At 37.7% G+C, this 22,565-nt stretch overlaps 1 protein-coding gene across 2 annotated transcripts in view; it reads right to left on the bottom strand.

Moving 5' to 3' along the window:
• GUCY1A2 (guanylate cyclase 1 soluble subunit alpha 2) overlaps nucleotides 1–22,565 on the bottom strand; it is a 136,985-nt gene that overhangs the window by 61,033 nt on the left and 53,387 nt on the right. For both annotated transcript variants that reach the window (XM_090133902.1, XM_031606201.2), the window contains exon 5: nucleotides 2,210–2,695. In XM_090133902.1, the coding sequence (XP_089990028.1) occupies nucleotides 2,210–2,695 (486 nt within the window). The remainder of the gene's footprint in view (nucleotides 1–2,209; nucleotides 2,696–22,565) is intronic.

The raw sequence follows: 22,565 nt of genomic DNA, 5'->3' as shown, positions 1-22,565 counted from the left end.
TTGGACTCCATATTAAGAAAAGAAAAATAAATGGGGAAAAAAAATTAAAAAAGAGATTTCAAAGACCCAGATCCTGCAGATTGAGAGGAGATTCATGCCTGGATCAATGTGGGAGATTCAGAAAACATGGCTGTCATGTGAGCCCAGCAACAACAGGATCCCACTGGCACTCTGGGCTCCACAACCAGCAAGCATAGCACACACACACAGCTCCAAAACAAGCGCACGCTGCCTTACTCATTGTGGGGGACAAGACTGTGGACAGAACCTGAAGACAAGGATGGGATGTAGAGGTGCTCATGGTGTATGAGGGAGTAGGGAAATGGAGGCAAACCTGCGATGAAGGGATCTGAGGAAGACCCAGCAGTTCTTCTTCCTTAAGGCAGGAACAGTGGAGAAATCATGTTTGAGGTGTAAGACATCCTTTCATAGAAAAACAGGCTTTGTTTATTTTTCTGCTCATTACATGGAGGTCTTAATTTCTTTTTTTTTTTTTTTTTTGAGTATTCATACACATACTTGATGTGTAAATCTCATCTTGCCCATCTCAGCAGCCATCATCTTATGTAACTGATCAGAATAATATTGCTATGCAGTAACTTCTTTCATCTAAAGTGGCAGAAAGTGGTGAAAGGCAGTAATGCACGGTCTAAATGGCCTAATCTTCACAACAAATGTAAAAATATTCCTTCATAGTGTTCTCAGAGGACTCTGCCATCCTGCCCTCCAAACAGATCAGAGATTATTATATACATTATTTCCTATTGCTATGCAACCATAGTTTTTAACAAAAGAATGTCCTGAATGTCTCAGAACAGATAACTAAAATTAAGCTCTGGGAAAACACTAACTACATCTATATACCCAACAAAGCATACAAAATGGAGTCACAAGATATAGCTTTTAATGGTGGGTCAGAAGTTCCTCGAGTCTCATTGTCAGAGCTGACTTGAGAACCAGCACAGTAACAGCAGACTAATACAAACCAACATCAAACTTCCCATCGTTTCTAGCTATAACACACACACAAAAAGAAAAAAAAAAGAAGAAGAAGAAACGAGTGTTGATACCTTCCATTCTAGTCTTACAGCATGACATTTGGCTTCTGAGCATCAGTAACAGTAACCCGTAGCCTAGGAGCTCAAAACTAATTTAAAGCATGATGTTTTATCTTGGCAGTGTCATATTAACTTATATCTGTTATATCTGTGCAATATACATTTCTACCCATGGTTATTAAAACTTTGCAGCAACAATAGCTATTGTTATTTAATAGAGAATTAATATTTTTGGAAGCCTATTAAAGATTATTGGATGATAAAAACTAAAGGAATGCCACTACTGTGAAGACCTCCTCTCTACAGTCTATGAACAAATACTACTTAATGCAAGTGAAAAACTGGTGATTCAGTTTGAAAGCCTCAGATGGCAAATAAAGTCAACATATAATTTTAAAACTATGAATTTTTTCTTTGATGTATTCATAGTTATAAAAATAAATTTGTTCTGCTTTTCCTATCACAAAATTAAAATGTACGCTATACACAAAACATATTTTCTGTAGATTTCACAGGATAATTACACAGGTAGTATTTTAACTATACTTATTAAATTCCATCTCCCTTCTTTTTTTCTCTCAAATACCTGGAAACCAAATCCTCTCAAGAGAATGAAGATGCTGCAGGCTGTAACAAGGACTAACAGTGCAACAACTCCTTTTTGCAGGGCAGTAAAGGACCGGGGCACAACACTAATATCTCACACTCATTCCATTAACTATGAATGGACAGCTGCTGTTCTCTTCCTAATCTTCAGTGGAAGGTTAAATCTAAACCTGAAAAACATTCAGGTTCTGCTGAAAAAGAGAATACTTTAGTGCCTTTCAAGAGCTGCAGTTTGGGCTAAGGACATTGCTGAGGTCTTATCATCCTTAGTACACTATAACTGAAGTGTCACTTAAAGAAAACCAGACTATTACACCTGAGATGTGTACCCCTATGGGAAAAAAGGAATGTTGGACATACATTGCCATGAGGGAAACATGATGACAGCTCAACATTAAAGTATTTGATTTCAATGAACAAATTTCAGATTTCTTTTTTCATGTGATGTAAATAATTGTCTTTCACATTTTTGGAGGGGAGCTACTGGTAACTTTTTCCATCTTAGTTTCCATTAGATTTTACTAACTTAGGACTTCAGCAATTACCTTGTAGATGTCCAGGAATCCACACTGATGGTCAAATCGTGTGTAGAGTTCATTCAGCATGCTGATGACTTGCATGGGTGTGCACTGCGCGCAGATGGCTGTGAAGCCAACAATATCTGAGAAGAGCATGGTAACATCATCAAACTTCCTGGCCTGAACTTGCTGTCCCTGCCACAGCTGCTGAGCCACTTCTTCAGGGAAAATAGAAATAAGGAGATCAACTGTTTTCTTTTTCTCCTCTTCCAGGGCCTGGTGTGTGCGTTCTAGCGTTGCCTTCAGTTTATCCATTCTTTTTTTCAAGCCATCTTGAGCCTTTGCTTGCTCCCCAACCAATATAACATCACGAGTAGCATCGTGGATTGGTATGTCCGAAAGATGGAGGCCTCGGCCCATCAGTTCATCCAGCTTGTCCACACAGGGAGACCCCAGAAACAAAATTGAATTGGATTCTGGCACATGAATCATTTGTCCTTTAACTTCCATCACCTGCAAAATAAAACCGGATTTTAGAAAAGCAAATATCAGCTGATAAGTGGATTTCCCACCTAACTCCTCCCTATTTACTCTTCCGTTAAAATGATAAGCACAAACTGCAGCCTTTTACACAGTTGCATCTTACACACCTGTTCAAGTAATGAGACTCACATAGTCTGCTCATCGAGGTAAGTCAGAAAATAGTCCATATTCACACAAAAATATTCCCAAATCAAGCATGGGACTCCATTTTAGCCCAATCAAATCAGAGAGCAACCACAATAACACGTATTTCTCAGAAAGGGTGTAAATAATGTTTCTAAGTTGTGCTCCTTGAATGTACCTGGCTTAAAAGTAAATTCACGAGTAGCTTTTTATCTGTTAATTTTAAAATCATTAAATTAAAGAGAATTAAAGGGAAACTACAACTATCTGAAAGCAGTCTAGGTGAAGTAGCTTCTGTTCTTTTTAAGGAAACACCTACTAATTCAAATATATATATATATATATTCAAATATATATAACATATATATATACAAAGCAAGTGATGCACAGTGCTATTGCTCACTACTTCCTGACTGATTCCCAGCCAGTTCGCGAGCAGCAGCAGCTCTGCCAGTCAACCCAGTTTTACTGCTCAGCACGATGCCATATGGTATGAGATATCTGTCTGGTCAGTGTGGGGTCAGCAGTCCTGGTTCTGTCCCCTCCACCTTCTTGTGTAATCCCAGCTCCTCACCCACCAGAAGGGTATGAGAAGCTGAAATGTCCTTGACTCTATGTAAGCACTGCTCAGCACCAACTCAAAAATCAGTATGTTATCAGCATTGTTTTTCTTCCAAAACCAAAATATAGCATCATACCAGCCACTACGAGGAAAATTATCTCAACTAAAACCAGGACAGTGTCCTGATTCAATTTCTACTTTACGCTCTTCAGCCTGGAGAAGAGAAGGCTCTGAGACCTTATAGCAGCCTTGCTATACCTGAAAGGGCCTTCAGGAAAGCTGGGGAGTATCTTTTGCGCAGGTAGCAACAGGACAAGTGGAAATGGTTTTAAACTGGAAGAGGTTAGATTTAGACTAGATATTAGGAAGAAATTCATAACTGTGGGGGTGGTGAGACACTGGAACAGATTGTCTAGAGAGGTTCTGGATGCCCTCTACCTGGAAGCATCCTCTCAGTCTTTGTAGAGCCCTTTTCCTTTCAAAGAAGATTCAGAGATGATTCAGCTCTATTCCAGTGAGCTTTGAACTGCAGCTATGATTCAGTATGATCTTCATCTCCTTCTTTTGGAGTGTGCTGCTTCTCAGATCCCTCTCTGTATCTTCATGTACAACTGAACAAGATGGGACATCAGGTTTTCTTGAAGCTTGTCATAGCCAAACTGCACTACTACCCCAGAGCTGGGCAGCTTTACACCCAGACCATAAGCTTATAGGCAATTAGGATTACATCATCTATCTTTCTTGTAAGCAGGGAAAGATTGAAACGAAATATTTAATTACTTCTACATTTCATTGCTTTCCTGTATCTTTAATTATCTTCTCGCAAAATAAATTAGAACTGTTTTCAGAGGACATTTTCCTGATCTACAGTGGTAAAATGGAACACAAAACATTTTGAAATGAACAACTGCATCTTGTGCTTTATAGGATTACACTGCTGTGAAATGATGGTACATCATATGTAGCCCTAGGAAATAATAATTAAAAAAACAAACAAACAAACAAACAGAAAAAAACCTTTTTGCTTTCACTGTAAATCCACTGGTTTACAGAAAGAAAGGGGAGCGCACAGAAGAGTCCCTGACTATCCAGGATCCTTCCAGCCTCCCTCTCTCAAAAGATGCAACCAGGGAACACTGGCAGACTCTAACACCACCATTTACAAGATGAGACAATCTCCTACTGTGCTGTACACCAGCAACTACTTCAGCATGCCACTCAGGCTCTGCAAGCTCTGGGTTAAAAACACTAAAATTAAGTATGAATCTTCTGGAAAATATCAATGGGAACATGGGAGAGTATTTCTAAGAAATATCTTGGGGGCTTAAAAATAATTTTGTCTCATGTTTTGCAGCCTCTGCAGATTTTAAGGGACCTTCCCTCTGACTTTGATCAGTACACAAACCTTCCTAAACTGTGATAAAACTCTTCTCTTTTTAGGGCTTTTCATTAGGAATGGGTTAGGAAACATAGAGTGCTATGCCACGCTTTTGTAAACAGTTCACCTCACATGCTAGACTTCATACAATGAACAAATTCAGTGACAATAAACAAACCTTCCTAAAATGGCATATAATTAATTAAAGGACTGGGGGGACTGGAAGAAAATCAGCTTACAATGAAGTCTAGACAGCATCATACATTCAAGGTACCCAGAAAACAAGCCCAGAACAGAGAAAGCATAAGTGTACATTGAGGACGAGAGCATAGGAAAACTTTTAGAAAGGTGAATTAGCTGCTAAGCTAAAATCTAAATCAGTTGGACATTCTTTAAATGTCTTCTCTTATCTCTAGTACAAATAAAGCATCTCAACTAAAACAAAACCAAAATCCTAACCAAGCACTAGCTTCCATTACAGACATCTGCTGAAAAAGGAAAGACAAATGTATATAATCTCTGCAGAAATGAAAAAGTGTATATTTTTTCAGTTGACTAATGTGGCGAAGTTTGCTCAGCACAACTCAGAAGTTTCTCAGGTTCTTGTTGAGGTAGAATCCTGAGCATTTGTTTATGAGGTGGATTTCCACCTCAATGCACTGTCAACAGAACATGATTCCACACAGCAGCAAAGTGACTGTTACAAATTTCTGATTATTTATAGAAGTCTCAGGGGTGTTATGTAATGCACAACAGTCTCCAAACTAAAGTGAGAAAATTTAACATCTTATGTGCGTTAGATACTTCATGAAAATGCAATAGCAGCAAGAATGTTGTAGGGAACTCCATTGTAGGAAATCTAAAACACTGGTGGAAATGTATATTCATTTTTCCACAACATAAAAGAGAGATGATAATGTATTATAGGATCATACAATCATCAAACGGCTTTGGTTGGAAGGGATCTTAAGGATCACCAAGTTCCAACCCCTTGCCACCAGCAAATATGCTTGCCTGCTCGACTAACTATTTGAAACTTTGTCACTCTTCTTTTTGGGGGAAATTATCAGATGGAATAGAGCAGTGACCAGCACCCAGAGCAACGTAATACTCAGTACATCCCACTAGACACAATTTTACAAGAACTGAAGCACTTGCAGAGAAATCTTTTTATTACATATGTCAATTATAAATTAATTAGAAAAATCTGCATTTCAAAGGCAATTTGAAACAAACATGTCATTTTATTTTTATCTTTGTTTGCTTTATTCCAGAATCAAAGTCCTTTCAATTCCTTTTGAATTATTTAACAACAAAAAGAACATTTGAGCTATGCAGCAACAGTTGCAGCTGACTGAAAGACACCAAGGATGGAATTGTAGTTTTTTGTACCTTAAAATTCATCCTGTTCCATACATCTTTCAAATTTTTTCATAGAATCATGGAATGGCCTGGGTTGAAAAAAACCATAATGATCACCTAGTTTCATCCATCCTGCTATGTGCAGTGTCATTAACCACCAGACCAGGCTGCCCAGAGCCACATCCAGCCTGGCCTTGAATGCCTCCATGGATGGGGCATCCACAGCCTCCTTTGGCAACCTGTTCCAGTGCGCCACCACCCTCTGAGTGAAAACTTTTCTTTTTGGCTGGTTCAGCTTCTGTACAGCGGTGTGCAGTCATGTCAGGGAAAAAAAATTATCAAGAATTAAAAGTACTCTGGAGACTCTGCTCTGAATTGGGTCTCTTCTTGATAAATGTTGTGCAAACACATCAAATCATATTATTCCTGTTCCACCATGCTTAAAATACAAAATTTGTGACTTTATATTCAGGATGACATAAGTAATATCATCAAAACTATCACCCTGGTTAAAACCAAAAAAGTTTCATGTATTTTTGTGGTCAAAACAAATTATCTTATGCTATAAAGGCCTTTATAATTGACAACTATTAGTTGTTAATTGGTTACAGAGAGATTTTTATTTATACCTACCAATATCAATCAAGCAACATTTCATAGGAATGTTAACTCTGAAGGCAGTGGAAAGGCTCCCATTCAACAGAGAATTGTTACCTCTTGGATTGTTTCCAACAGTTTTCACCACCAGACAAGCATGAGTCCATAAACCCATTCTGCACCTAGCCCCTCCATTAGTGATATTCAGCTTCTAGGAAAAGCTTCTCATTTGAATTTGCCCACTTATCAGAAAGTACTCCTGCTCATCCTATGATATCCTTCTCCAAATACCTTTTGATTACAGATTTGTATTTTTCTTGGTGAATTTTTTTTTAAATCAAAATACAATGAAATGGTTAAATGAGAATATAGGTCTATTCATGAGAACAGCAGGCAGTGAGCAGAAGAAACAGCTTTCTCCCTTGATCTGTGCAGAACAGATATATATATAGCAACCATTAGGAGACGTGACATTTCATCACCAGCATAGGTATCTTAAAACTGTGATTAGAAGGTCTCTGAGCCCGTTCACTAACCAGCTTGCAGACATTTTTCTCCATTAGGATTTATATGTTCCAGTTCCTTCCCTGTTCTATTTCATCTTAAATACGCAACTCTGCTCCAAATTCCTACCAGTGTCACACCATGAAAATTGATTAGATATAGAGTTCTCTGCTGGTATTTTTTTTTTTTCTCTTTATTGCCCCTCCTATCAAACACTTTTGTGGCTTTGATTAAAAAAAAAAAAAAAGAAAAGAAAACAACATCATTATTATAAGCTGATATTAAGATGAATCAATTCTGATCTCTTGGTGAAATACAAATTTTCAGAACACCAGGACAAGAGATTTCTGTTTTTCCCAGTATAATCATTTTACCATTAGATATAATTGGGAAGAATCTTTCCATTTCTGACTGAAGTTTCCGAAAACACCCTCAGATGATTTTAGAAAGAACTGTACCATGAATTTAGAATTAAATTTTCTGTGTTTTTCTTAAAAAGTTTAAATTTCTTTCTGTATGTCCAACACAATGCCTTATACTGTTAGAACACCCTTCATTAGTAACTTTCTACTAGTTATTGTATTTGACCTATACCAGTAAAAGAAGATCTTCATGTGGAGCCTTGCCATGTAAAAGATTTGAATTTGGAAAGAATGCATGCATAGTCCCAAGTAAAGGGTGTCATTTTAATGAATTCCACAATGTATTTATTTTACAATCCATAAAGAAATAAAAAGCAAACAAATACATTAAAATGTCTTTAGCTTAATAAGTAGAATACAGATTGTGAGAAGCAATAGCCATGATGTAGTGAATATATATATCTCTAGATCTGTTAAAATATTTGCTTAGCTTCCACTCTGTTCATTGCTATAAACTGATATTTTATTTGAATTGAAAACTAAGGAAATTAAAAGCATTAGGCAGAAAGTAGTATTTTAAAATCAAGAAACAGTCCCATTTGCCTTATTATTCTAGTACAAGATGAAGAAAGCAGTTAAAACAATTTTCTGTGGCCCAGGCTGATAAGGAGAGAGAAACAGAAGGATGTCCCCAAAGGTTTAACTGCTTAGTATCATTGCAGAGGGGCCAACAAAGCCTTAAGGGGAATGAGGGGGAGGGAAGGACAAGGGGGTTGGTCCTTCAAATGCAAAGGGATGAGGCAATTGTGTAAACAAGTGTAGGAAGGCTCTGCAGAGGGATCTGGATAGGCTGGATCAATGGGCTTTCGACAACTATATGAGCTTTAACTTGACCAAGTGCTAGGTCCTGCATTTGCTACAAAAACCCCATGCTTTACTACAGGCTTGGGGCAGAGTTGTTGGAAAGCTGCATAGAGAAAAACAATTTGGGAATGTTAGTTGACAGCCAGGTGAACAAGAGCCATCAGTGTGCCCAGGTGGTCAAGAAGGCCAATGGCATCCTGCCCTGTATCAGCAATAGCACAGTCAGCAAGAACAGGGAGGTGACTGTCCCTCTGTGCTCAGCTCTGGTGAGGCCGCACCTCAAGTACTGTGTTCAGTTTAGGATCCCTCACTACAAGAAAGACATCGAGGCCCTGGAGTGTGTTCAGAGAAAAGCAACAGATCTGGAGAAGGATCTGGTCTTATGGGGAGTAGCTGAGGGAAATGACATCGTTCAGTCTGGAGAACAGGGGCTCACGGGAGACCTTATCACTTTCTAGTCATCTGAAGGGAAGTTGCGGCAAGGTGTGGGTCTGCCTCTTCTCCCACATAACAGTGATAGGACAAGAGACAGTGGCCTTAAATTGCACTAGGGAACGTTCAGGTTGGATATTAGGAAAAATTTATAGTCAGAGTGGTGAAGCATTGGCACAGGCTGCCCAGGAAGGTGGTGGGCTCACCATTCCTGGAGGTTTTCAAGAAAAGGGTAGATGTGGAACTGAGAGACGTGATGTAGAGCAATCACAGACATGGACTGATTATTGGACTAGATTATCTTGTTGGACTAGATTATCATCTTTCCAACCTTAATGATTCTATAATTCTCTGATTCTATGATTCCATGCAAACGAGAGGCCCAGCTGTTATTACAGCAAAGGGGGAAAGTTATCATTCTATAAATGCTGAGAACTGCAGCCTTAGGGAGTTCCCCCATCAGCCTGTAGGTTTCTGTCCTCAGACATCTCAGGGGAGGTCTGCACATTTAATCATTATTTGCAGTGGGTGGGCAGACCACAGCCAGCCCATCCCCAGAGGCCATGGCTGCCCATAGCACAGTGCTCTGCCTCAGCTGAAAAGCCCTGCTGAGGAAGGGAAAATATTTGCTCAAGCACAGCATGATGCTAACACAGCTACCTGGTTTTTGGATTAGAGCCAGTTTACCCTTCACAGACTGAAAGACTAAGCAGAGCTAATCTGAAGCTGCCTACCAACACAGACAGGACCACCTTCATCTAATTTATGCAAATCCTGAGACCTGAAGCTAATTTGGAGCTGTGAAATCCCTAAACAGTGGAACACGTGAAGTGTAATATCAGCATTTTGACTCGTATGATTCTTTGAGTATTAAAGCCCTTAAGCATAAAATCCTGATGCCAAAAGTCAGTTTGAAGAACAAGATCTAGTTGCTTTTTAGAATCTCACCCTTTGTATTCCTGTTTCCTACAGAAGGGTCAGAAGATCTTTGTTTCTCATTCATGACTGCTGAGCCTCTCTTGCTTTTGGCTGGAATTAATCCTTCTGGAATTACAAAGGACCCAGGTTGAGCAGTGGTCAAAGGAGCAAGGGGTACTTGCAGCTCCTCATTCAGTAGCTCCTGTCCCTGAATTTCTGATAAAGAAGACTTCCTGAGAAGAATCTAAAAGAAAATGCTCTTAATGGAAATTAGTTTATGATACTTCTTTATCTGGAAATCTGCAGTCTTCTGTGGTGAGCCACAATACGTCTTATTAGGGCTTATTAGTTTTATTAAATGTCTCTTGTACTTCTTTTGCAACGTATTTTCACTAGTTACACTGCATTTTATTTATTTTGCTTTACATAGACTGATGTTGACTGAAATAAATTTACATGGCATAGGCTTATTTCTTTTACATGCACAAACACACTTGAAAACACTCAGCTCCTTCAGCAGAAGTCATGATCTACATGGATGCAACAAGCCACAAGGTTGATGTTAGGTCTAACTAACACACAGTTTTGTCTTAATTTAATTTCACAGTATCATCATAGAATGGTTTAGGTTGGAAGGGACCTTGAAGTTCATAGAGCTTGAACCCCAACCATGGGCATGGTTGCCACTCACCATATCAGGCTGCCCAGGGCCCCATCCAGCCTGGCCATCCAGCACCTCCAGGGATGGGGCATCCATGAGTTCTCCAGGCACCTGCTGAGTAAAGAATTTCTTCCTAACATCTAACCTAAATCTCCCCTCTTTTAGTTTAAAGCCATTCCCCCTTTTCCTATTGCTACCTGGCTATGTAATTTGAACTAAATACTGTAGTGCTGTACATTACACAGTAATATGTAGATTTTTCCTAAATTTACACTGGAAATCCCAACTCATTTTCTCTACTGAGCATTTTAACCATTTATATTTTATGGTCCTCAAACTAACACTAATACACAAAAAAGAAAACTTTCACTAGTTTAAATATAACTTGCAACATTTGTCTAGACATGATGCCCTTCAGAATGTTTAATTTTGGCATTTATTACACGATCTCTTACAAAAGCACTAAAAGTATACTTATAGCACTTCAAGGAATACTGAATGTTATCACTGCATTATGAAGGTGATGATTCCATTAAATAAAATTCTAATCTTCAAAACGAATCTGGATAATGCACTGAGAATACAAAAATAGGACCTTAGTTTCTTATGTGTGATTGTATAATTTATTTATAGAGTAATTATATGTAAAAGTAAACCAATTCTCCAATAATCACCAAAATAAGGGACAGCAAAATTTTGTAGCTCTTAATCATACTGTAATAAAATCTTTTTATATAAATCAGTGGGATTACTTACAGCTCATCTGATTTCTTCTATAAAAAAAAGAGGAGAAACTATTACTGCATTATCGTGTCTTGTAAATTTGACAGTTTATATTTGCCAAGGAAGAGAGAGAACAAGAGGAAACGGCACAGAAAAGCAAACCAATGACTGTCTAGCTCTATGTTAAGACATAAATGTTCCCAAATTACAGAAGGTTGCTTTTTGCTTAGAGAAAGTTTCCAACAGCTTTAAAAATGCATGGCTCTCTGGGAGGGACACTCTTGAGCACTGAGAAGGGCTAATCTGAGTTGGATGAAGCTAATAGGGAAGCTATGGCCAGTGGCAGTGCACTCTAGGATGGAGAGTTACAAATGTGTGGAAAATCCCTCCTTTCTTAAGTGACCAAAATACACTTTTTTTGGAGGAAACAAAAGATTCTGGATTATTTTTACCAACATGTACAACAAAAATCCATCGTGCCAGTTTATTAAAACAAATTGAAATAGTCTGGCACGAACAACTCTCTGATAACATCTGAGATAGTTAAACAGTAGCCATAATCCTCAATTTCTTCCCATACATTTGAGAAAGGAAGTAACACCTTTTGCTCAGCAGAAAAGAAAATAAGGCATTGTTTACCAAAATTCATTTAGATGGATCAGTGATTTATGAAAAGATGGGATTATTAAACCTCTTTCTCTTCTTTCTGCTTTCATTGAAGGCCTCTCAATCAACTTAAACACCTTAATATTTCACACAAAGCAAAAGAGCTGAAATATGTTACATGTCCACAAACCACCAAAGTACTTCAGATGTAGCTAAGTGCCCAGAGTAAAAATCCAGACCTACTGAAAGAAATTTCTGAACATCCAAATTCAGCAGAGAGAACTTCACTGCAGGTTCCTCTCTTTGCTACAATCATATATAGTATTTAAACACTGATGACCACACATGAAATACACCATCACTGCTCATTGTGAAGGTACACAACATCCTGCTCGTATTTCATAAAAGCAGCTAGCAAGTGAAGTCAACAGAGGAATTAAAGCTTGCCAGAGAGGAGCTTCCATATTCTCAGAGATGTACTGCTACCTTCAGAATACCAGAATGCTGAATTCTGCAGAGCAACGTCCAATCTCCGTTTCGCATGTATAAATCACCAAAGTCTGAACTCCCTTAGCACTGCATAAAAAGAAATTACAACAACGTATCTGGCACACAGCACCTAAACATTTAAGCTGTTATGTCGTGACACTCTTGTTACACAAAGTAAAATTCATGATTTTGCATTGAAACAAGAACACTGAAGAAAGGAAAAGTTCCAAATGTTTTAGTCTGCAACTGACTAAATCTTCCAGAAATAACCTTAGCATTTAAGTTCATTAGTAAAACAACCTGTGAACTAATCCTTCTGGAGTGAGAATTTTAATTTGGCAATACATCAGAGACATCTATTTTTAACTTCACGTTTTGCTACATTTGGTGTTAGTTTCATATTTAGAGCTGTTATAGCCACAGAGCTCCAACAATGTTGACTTTAACTAGCTCTTTAGTCATCCTCGAATACAGTTCATCCCTGAGGTAAGATTGGTAGATGCATCCTTCATACTCATGGTGACAACAGCTGGCCAAAAACATCCTGGTTACATGTTTTTGTGTCAAGAAATGATGGTTCAGGGAAAGCAAAATATTTATTGAGCATACATTATTAAATTAAAAGATAAAATAAAATAAAATCAGATATGTATCTACACAGTCTCAAATTCAAAGTTTTTCAGTTCCATCATGACTAGAAATAAAATTGTAAGACTTAAAATGAACTGTTTTGTCTCTATTGAACCAAACACAATCTTATTGAGAGGGAAACGCTATATTCAGCAATTTCTACCTCAACATTTTGAAGAAACAAGTTGCAATATTCACATTCAAGGGAAAAAATTATGAAATGGCAGAATTTTCTCTTGTTATGGAATCTGAAGTTTTGATTAATTCTGATGAAGATAGGTAATTTAAAGGTCACACTGTCCACACAGGGCACTATGTTCTGAACTGCAATTAATAGAAACAGCGTCCTATTCAGGAGTTATTAATTAAAAAGAAAAAAAAAGTTGTATTATTTGAAAATATGTCCCTACTTAATAATAAACTGTTGTTATGAACAGATAGTTTGATATTATTAGATTGAAATTAGGGCTGAATTGTAAATGCTTAAATTAAATCTCATTTTGTGATATTTGGGTCAAGAAGAACAGAAATCTTTATTTCCTGATGCAACACAGCACACTTACAAAAACTCATGTGAGATGAATTCCTTTCCACTAGCTATTCTTTACAAACATCAGCACTGTACTGCTAACAGCAGTCGACTCACAGAATCACAGAATCACAGAATGGCCAGGGTTGGAAGGGACCTCAAGAATCATGAATCTCCAAACCCCTGCCACATGCAGGGCCACCAACCTCCCCATTCAATACTAGACCAGGCTGCCCAGGGCCCCATCCAATCTGGCCTTGAACACCTCCACGGACGGGGCATCCACAACCTCTCTGGGCAGCCTGTTCCAGCACCTCACCACTCTCTGTAAAGAATTTCCCCCTGATGTCCAACCTAAATTTCCCTTCCCTCAACTTAAAACCATTTCCCCTTGTCCTGCTGTTATCTACCCTTTCAAAGAGTTGATTCCCCTCCTGTTTGTAGGCTCCCTTTAGGTACTGAAAGGCTGCAATGAGGTCACCCTGCAGCCTTCTTTTCTCCAGGCTGAACAAGCCCAGCTCCCTCAGCCTGTCTCCATAAGGGAGGTGCTCCAGCCCCCTGATCATCTTTGTGGCTCTCCTCTGGACCCACTGGACCACTCTGGACTCAGCTGCTTTGGTTATATGATGCTGTGCCAAAGGGATGTGCCCTCCTTCATTGTTCACACACATAGGTAATATCAGAATACATTTTTCAATGCAGAAATATTACGAGCCACACTTTTGTTAGGTTGATGTTGTACTGCTGCATTCTGGTTAAATGGACCATTTTGGAACCGCCTGTCTGGCAGGCTGGATTATCTTTACAAACTTCTGACAAGTCAGGCTGAATTCCTAACACAGAGGTAATTATTTTGCTGTCCTTCTTTATACATCGGTTTTGGAATACAATGTATTTTGAGAAAGAGACTGATAACATACTTATGGTACTGTGATAACAATGACCATACCGAAGCTGCTGCATTAGATTAGTCCATGGTGCTTCTATTCCTGTGTCCACTATCTGCTAGCGACCAGTATGAGACACCCACACGAGGGTATAAACGTTCTTCAGAATTCTGATATTTTATAGCATTCTTCTACTTCTTCCTACTTTCAATTGCAGAACATAGAAAGTTACCTATTTAGTGGATCTGACACTAAAAGGCACAAGATCTATTGCTTCTCCAGTCAGAGATTGTTTTCAATTATTCTAGAGACAAATCTCATTTTCCTACAAGGGAATACATGCCTCTAAAATGAAGGTGGTCATAAGCACTGGAATGCAAAGAAGAAAACATCCATAAATAACTGCAACTCTCAAAAGAAACTGCTTCTGATGACCAGCACTGAAATTTATCAAGAGAAATAAAATTTGGTCATACTATCCGCTGTTTTTTTAACCTCAGGAAAAATAACAAATATATAACACTACACACTGTGTCATGGTCCCAACACAGGATTTGGGCTGCCTCAAAGCTAAAAGATCACAAGGCAATGTAATGTTACATTATTCATGTAAATTATTCTGGATTTCTATTTCACATTAATATTCTTTACAGAATCTTATATCAAGTGTGAAATGTTGGTGATAAAGAACATGAAATCAAAGACTGAAAATAAAATTCACTTCAGTTCTGAGTACAAAGACTCCCCTATTCATTTAAGAAGAGAAGATAGAATTAATGAAATGAATTTATAGTTATGAAGAGTCCACATTTTTCTGTTTTAAATTATAAAGCTGTTTTGGAGTCAGTGATATATTCTACTTTCAGCAGATATGAGTGTTTATTTTATTCTCTTTGGCAGAGAAGAGAGTTGTATACAGAGAAGAATCTTTAAAAGAAAGTGGAGTAAAGAAGAATTAAATACAATATAAACTTCACCTTCATGTGCCTAGCACTCCTTTCCTTTTTATCTTGGATAATTCAAGACTATACTTAATTTGTTTTCCTAATCTTCCAGCATAATTCCTCCTTTTCTGGATCCTACGCAATATCAAGTGTAAACAAATACACTAATAAAATGTAGTTTCTGACGCACTTGTACAACCATATAACAATCTAAACTTGGCTTGATCATCTTTCCTTGCCATATCTTTGCATATCTTCCCAAAGCAGCCTCAGTAATTACTGACATCATATGGCACAATTATGGACTTCGAATCAAAACAAAAGGCAGCAGATTGCAATAATTTTAGATGGTAATGAATCTAATATTAGATTATCAAAAACTCTAATGAGAACTAAAGAGATTTGAAATGATATGTTCAAATCAGAATTAAATTTTGTATTCCTTTTGTAAAAATGAACAATTTAAACTTCCTGAAAGTGTTATAGTATCTAAATGACAAGCAGTAATGTCTCTTCCCTCACAAATAACATCAGGAAGGACGTAAGTTTAATTTATGTTACACACATTCTTGGAACACATGCACATTGGTGAAAAACAAACAGCTAAAATATAAAGAAAAATCTGTCAAAACATGAAAGAAGAGTGAAGCAGACAAATCAGCATCACTCAGTTATTTTGCATATCGGAATTTACTAGAACAAATCTGTCAAAACATAAAAGAGGAGTGAAACAGAGAAATCAGTGTCACTCTTAGATATTTTGCATATCAGAACTTACCAGAACAAATTCATTTCTGAGCACGTATCTCTGAGCACAATCTAAACATGGCTCCTTCTTATTTGGAGAAACTACTTGCAAAAATAAATATGCCAAGGGTCACATGAAAAATCCATGCAAGTTTTTGGCTCTAAACAGTAGTGAGTCAGCTCTCCTCTGAGCTCCCAGATCAGAGGACCCACTCAAAACTGATTTTCCACAAAGTTAAACAATATAAAGGTTCTTTCCAAGCTATTATATTGAATTCTGCATACAAAAGACCCTCTCCTTAACATTTTAATTTTAATAGAACATTTTTTTTTGCTAAAACATATGTTTTTTTTCTAAAATCTCACCTTCAGAAATGTAAATATATGATTTTTTTTTTTTCCTATTTAATTTCCATTTCTAGACCTATCTATCACCTTCTGGGTGATATAAATAATGGGCAACGCCTTCAAACAGGTATGATTCTGTCAGCAGTCAAGATGCCTAGAAAAGTTAAGCAACAGAAAATAAGCAATGTATGTCACTTTCCTACTAGTTTTTAATTTCAGGATGAAAGAACAAAAGGCCCTGATAAGGAAAACGTCTTGTTTTTTCTTCTCTCTAATGCTTCAGCTTCCTTATCTGTTAGCCAACATTATATACTGTCTGTTTCCACACATAGACTTAAAAAGAAATTAAACTCAGAAAGTCTTACTGATAGAGCCAATTATATAGTACATTGCCTCACTAACAAGAAATATCAATCCAACTGGGGCAAATCCTTCTCTCATTTATACAGAATATATACAAAAATAAGCTCATTGAGTCAACACATTCACACAAGATTTACAGCACTGTGATTGAAAGAGGAATTCTTCTGTTTTGGATGAGAGAAAGAGGATTTGGCAGGAAAAAAAGGAAATTATCATAAAGCAAATTCCAACTCCAGCTCTCTTCTTATTGAGGAAGTCTCTCTGAATTCAATAGAAATAGGATCAAAGCAGCATTCAAGCTTGATCAAACTGTTCTTTTTTTTAATGTAGCAATTATTGTTACATTATCTGCAAATAAAACAGCTATTAAAAGATTACAAATATTCAGAGCAAAATTATAAAATGTAGCCTCTGCAGCCATACAGAAAGAAGTACAATTTTCTATAACCTAAATCTCTTCAAAAAACAACTAATGAACAAAAAGAACAGCTTAATGAATAAATACACTTTGCCTCAGATGCTAATATTGTCAACATTTTTCCTCTTGACTGAACTCTGAAGGTAAATTTGTACTTAGGAGACATAATAAAGCAAAAAATTAGAAATTATATTGTTACTGTTAGCCAACCATGTCCAATTTCATACCAGTTTTCATACAGCAGCAAGTATGTGCCCCTTAAATTAAAGAAATTGACTTAATTTGGCACAGCCTGCAGCATGCCTTTTGTCTCCTAGGACAATGCTGAAGCCATCTACTCCATTAGCCAAGGGGTTTAAAAACCCAAAGACTGCTGGATCTATAGTTCAAATTGAAAAGCCAAATTAGAAAGTAAAAATGCATGACAACATGGACACTGTCTTTTAATCGCCTGCCATTTACAGTACAGACTACATGAACGGAACTATATTAAAAAATACATATGGATTTTATTATAATATCATAGAATCGTAGAATGGCCTGGGCTGAAAAGGACCACAATGATCATCTAGTTTCTATCCCCCTGCTATGTGCAGGGTTGATATCCATTAGTTTTCCTGCTGCCAGCACTTTGCAAGTTGGTTTTTGTCAGTGCATATTTTCCCTCCACTCCACAAAGATTGTAGCTTGAGAAGTGATTGACACAAGACCATAATCTCTGTGATTCTTTTATTATTATTCTCATTAGCCAGACAGAACCAAGAGGAAGCTCCAAAGATAGGATTTAGATGCCTGAAACAGGACTTCATCATCCCTTCTGCACAATTCTAAGCTGCAAGTCAAGAGGTCTCACACACCATTAAAGGGCACAAAAGCTCCCTGAACATCTCCCTGCTGGCCTTAATCACCTGCAGGTTTTTTGTGTGCGCATCCCAGAGGTGCTCCATCTGCGGCCCATAGTGGCCAGCCTCCAAAGATATGCCATACATCCCAGCAGAGCCTCACAGGACAAGTACCCTTTGAACACACCTGCTGTCATGGATAACACTCTGGTTCCAGATCCTAAATTGGCATAGAGTCTTCTCTTCTTGCCCTTGATCTATGCCCAGAAATTTGAGGCATTTCCAACAGCGTCCTTCAGGCTGCATTTCCTATTGCTCCCCAGCCTTAGAACAAAGGGCTCTCTGCTTCCTCTTACCAGAAGCCCAGGCATCTCTCCCAGGTCAGCCCCCTTGGGGAACAACATATATATTACCTACAAGCTAGATGTTTCACCACCTCTTTTTCTTTTCACATTCGGCACATGTTTTTAGCTCTCTTTCAGATAAGGGCAGGTGGGGCTGGTAGGGCTGCTCAATAATCTCCCCTTTAACAAGCTGCCCACTCCTAGGTGGGCTCATCAGGACACGAGGAAGCGAGCCGTGTGCTGGCTCTGCTCTCATCTGCATGTGCAGCAAGCGTGGGATGAGCAACAGAGCAGACAGCACCTATTTTTGGTAATGATAAGTTTTTTCTAATCCAGTTACCATGATCTTGAGTGAGGTAAATAAAATTAAATAAATAAATTATGCCTGTTTCTACCTGATAGGCCTGCTAATTCCCTGTGTTTAATCAACTTCTAATGACTCTTCAGCATGTCACTAGTTTTCACTTGCAAGTCTCACCCAATTTTAGTATGCAGTTCTCCAGAGCTAATTTGGGTAATTCATCAAATCCGGCTGCTACAAGGGGAAAATAAAAATATTAGGTGACAGTGCTTTTATGGTACATTTAACAAATGTATTTCAGTTTGTCTCCACTAAAACAAATCTGATATTCCCATAGATAACAGTAAGGATTCATTATGGCCTCTGCTACTCATACCAAGCCTAGATTATTTTGTAATGATAATTACAAAATTACTACCAAGCCTAGATTATTTTGCAATTTTTTAAATTGCAAAAATGTATTTTTTAAATGTCGCTATTGTTTGGATTTGCTGTGGAAGTGAACTGTGCTGCAAACAAGTGTCTCACTCCATTTACTCTTTGCAGAAAATGAAATATGCCAGGCTGACACTTTCCAAACCTGCTGTTCAATTCTATCATTAATAACAAAGATTGGCTAGTGATCTGAGCCTATTACTTGCTACTCATATCAAAAATTCTATTATCTTTTCTGCAGGAAATAATTTAAACATGCTCTGATCTGTCCAGTTGATGAAAGAGTCAACAATCTTCCTTTCTGTAATGAATATATTTTGGAGATAATATTATTAGAGGTCAGATCCCAGAGTTTTGGTGCACTCAGTCCAATCCAACCTTTTCAGAGAACCACATAAGCATATGCCGAGATTCAAGGAGGCACTTAAATCTAACAGATCTACTAATGGGTAACAGTGCTTGACTAAAATCAATACTAGACTGAGCAAAAGCCAAACTGAAGCAAATGAATAGATGTTCTACTTTTAGAAAACGCATTTAAAAAATCAAACATTTAAAAATATCTTTATGCAGCCTTCTTCTATCACTTAAGTAGGTCCAAAAAACATCAAGGAAGTCTTCAATCTTCATGATGTTTATATCTGAATCTTAAATGATTATAAACACTAAAAAGCCATTACTCAGTATCTCAGTGGTTGATTTATGAAGGAAATGTCCTAGCACGGGAACAAATATAACTCTAATATTTTATATCTTTCTAATTTAATATTCTAATATTTAATATCTTGTAACTCTAGTATTAATAGATTACCAATGATATTATAGTAGAAAAAAAATATGCTTTTATGGAACAAATCCTACTAAAAGAAATTACACATGCAAAAGATATAAGACGCATTTCAATAGTTATGAATATGACAAATCCCACTGACTACTCATTCAATTGCATGGTGAACCATCATCAACTTGAGGCTTTATTTTAGGTTACAGCAGTGTGCATTCTTATTATCTCACAATGGCACACTGCTGTTTTCCACATCCCTACCTGTGCAAGTCTTGGGGTTTCGAGCAAATAAGGACATAAATCTAATAATCCTGTCACTATAAAGCACAGAACGTAGCAATTCTAATCCTGATGTAAAGGTTTAATACACTGGCTATTACACCAGCATTAACATTTGAGGTGCCCTGCAGTACCTTGGCTTCGTATTCCTGCTCCAAAAGAGAACAGGTCTCCTACTCCTTCTGATGTTTCTATAAGGATTTCTTATTGTTTTATGGGCATTGTAGAGGACACAGAGTGGACAGCTGAATCAAACACTGGGTGACAATCTATCTGTATAGTATATGACACATATGCCTCCAAAAAACAATTGAGAAGCCTGTATATTCAGTATGTTGCCAGATTGCTGGAATATATCTGAATATATATCTGAAATGTAAGACTTCTCCTGTTTGCAGACTCTCCAACAGAGTGTTTCAGGATTCAAGATCAAGCACTCAGAGTTCTTCTGGAAAGATGAGGGTTTATCTGAACTAACTTTCTGCAACTTTAACACTGAAATTGGAGCCTGCACAGAACAGAATGAAAGGTTCATATGTCTCATAGCTCAATAATGAATAAAAAAAGAATGTATCTTTTAATTGTTTATGTGAAATGGCAGATTCAGGACTGCACTTCAGAAGCAAGACCTAGCACTGCTCTCCAGGAGCTTCCTTTCTGAACATCAGCCTCCAGAGTGCAACCAACCCACGTGATCAGACTAGTGTCTATCCAAAGCAAAACTCATAGATACACAAATAATGTAGATGCTGAATACAAAAAAACACTAATTGTTCTGCTTTCCAAATCTGTTTCTTAGTGTTCCACAGTGCTTGCTAGTGTAGATACAGTCACCTCTCATGAATGGTTCTGTTTCTAATCCAATGCTTACTTAGAGTAAAATTCACAAATAAGCTTGGAAGCTAATTTCATGTACGCCAAGCTGTGTCCAACATGCCCTTTTTTGACTCCTGAGCTATGCCAGTCTAAATTTATGCCAACTTGCTAGCATGTGTAACTAAAGATAAACTTGAAAACCAGCTATGAAATTGTCATGATCCCAATTGTTCCCTCCCTGGAAACTCAAGCAGTCATCTCATACAAATGCTAAATGAATGAAGCACACTCCTGATGGACTGAATGTCACTTTACCCAGGTTGGAATTGCCATGAGCGATCTGCAGCACTGCAGAAACAGGCCCTGTGTCATGTCTGGATGTCAAATAATTATGTTGTCAGCTGCCACTAGCTAGAGCTGCTTATCAACCACAAATAAGGAGCTGCCTTAGAAGACTACCAATTTCTGAGATTATTGCCTTCTATTTGTTTTACAACACAAACTGTGGGTAGGATTCTCAAAAACATGCTTATTCAGAAACTCTAATTATAAATCAGTTTGGTCTTTGTTCTTAACCTAGCAGCTTCTGAAAATGATATTGTATTACCATACAGCATGCAGGTTTTGGTCTTTACATTCAAGTATCAATTTTTCACACCATGTTCTATGGCTGCAAATAATAAAAGTAGTTGGAATAATCTCCTGAAAGCCAGCAAGCTCTGCACTTTCCGAATTTTAATGAAGCCCATTCTAAAACTGTGTTATTCAGTATTTAACATTTCAGCCCTTTGGCAAGGCATCAAGTTGAGACACGGTAGAATATTTTTTTTCATATCACATACAGGTTTATTTTTCGGAATATATACAAGCTTCAAAAAAAATATTTAAAGAAATTATAATTCATCCCCTGTCTCATATGCTTTTATACTTGGTTACAAAGACTCAGACTTAAAACCAGACAGTCTGCTTCTAGCCGTGCGTTTTACTAAGGAAGAGTGGGTATAAAATGCTCATGGCACTTTCAGTGCACTTTCTGGTCCTTTTCATTAGTTTGATTCACAGATCATTAAGGATCTGCCACTTAATTTTGCTCATTTCTCTGCTGCTGGAGACAATCACATCATACAGTTCATTTTCATAAAAGTAGAAGTGCCATTTCTGAAGCAGTGAGATTTTTGAGTATATGCTGCATATCAGCTCCACCTGCTGTGGCACTATAGGAGACCCAAGCAAGCTCAGGCACGACAGTACCAACAGCAGATATGCCCACACCAGATGCCAGGCAGCTTTCCGAATCACCCAGATGAGTTTCTTCATCCTCACACTTCCATTTATGGAAGGAACGATGAATTAGTGATCTGATTAATGTTAATAGATATCTAAATGAAGGTGGGAGGCAAATGGGTGAGGCCAGACTCTTTTCAATGGTGTATATCAATAGGACAAGGAGAAACGGCCTAAAACTAAAGCGTAGGAAGTTCCGTACAAACACACGGAAGAACTTTATGGCAAGGGTGATAGAGCACTGGAACAGGTTGCCCAGTGAGGTTGTGGAGTGTCCTTCTATGGAGATATTCAAGACCCATCTAGAT

The sequence above is a fragment of the Phasianus colchicus genome, chromosome 1 (assembly GCF_987193195.1).
Source record: "Phasianus colchicus chromosome 1, bPhaCol1.hap1.1, whole genome shotgun sequence".
Classification (NCBI taxonomy): Eukaryota; Metazoa; Chordata; class Aves; order Galliformes; family Phasianidae; genus Phasianus; species Phasianus colchicus.
Note: the sequence above shows the minus strand (reverse complement) of the source record. Positions and strands in the feature narration are given on the sequence as shown.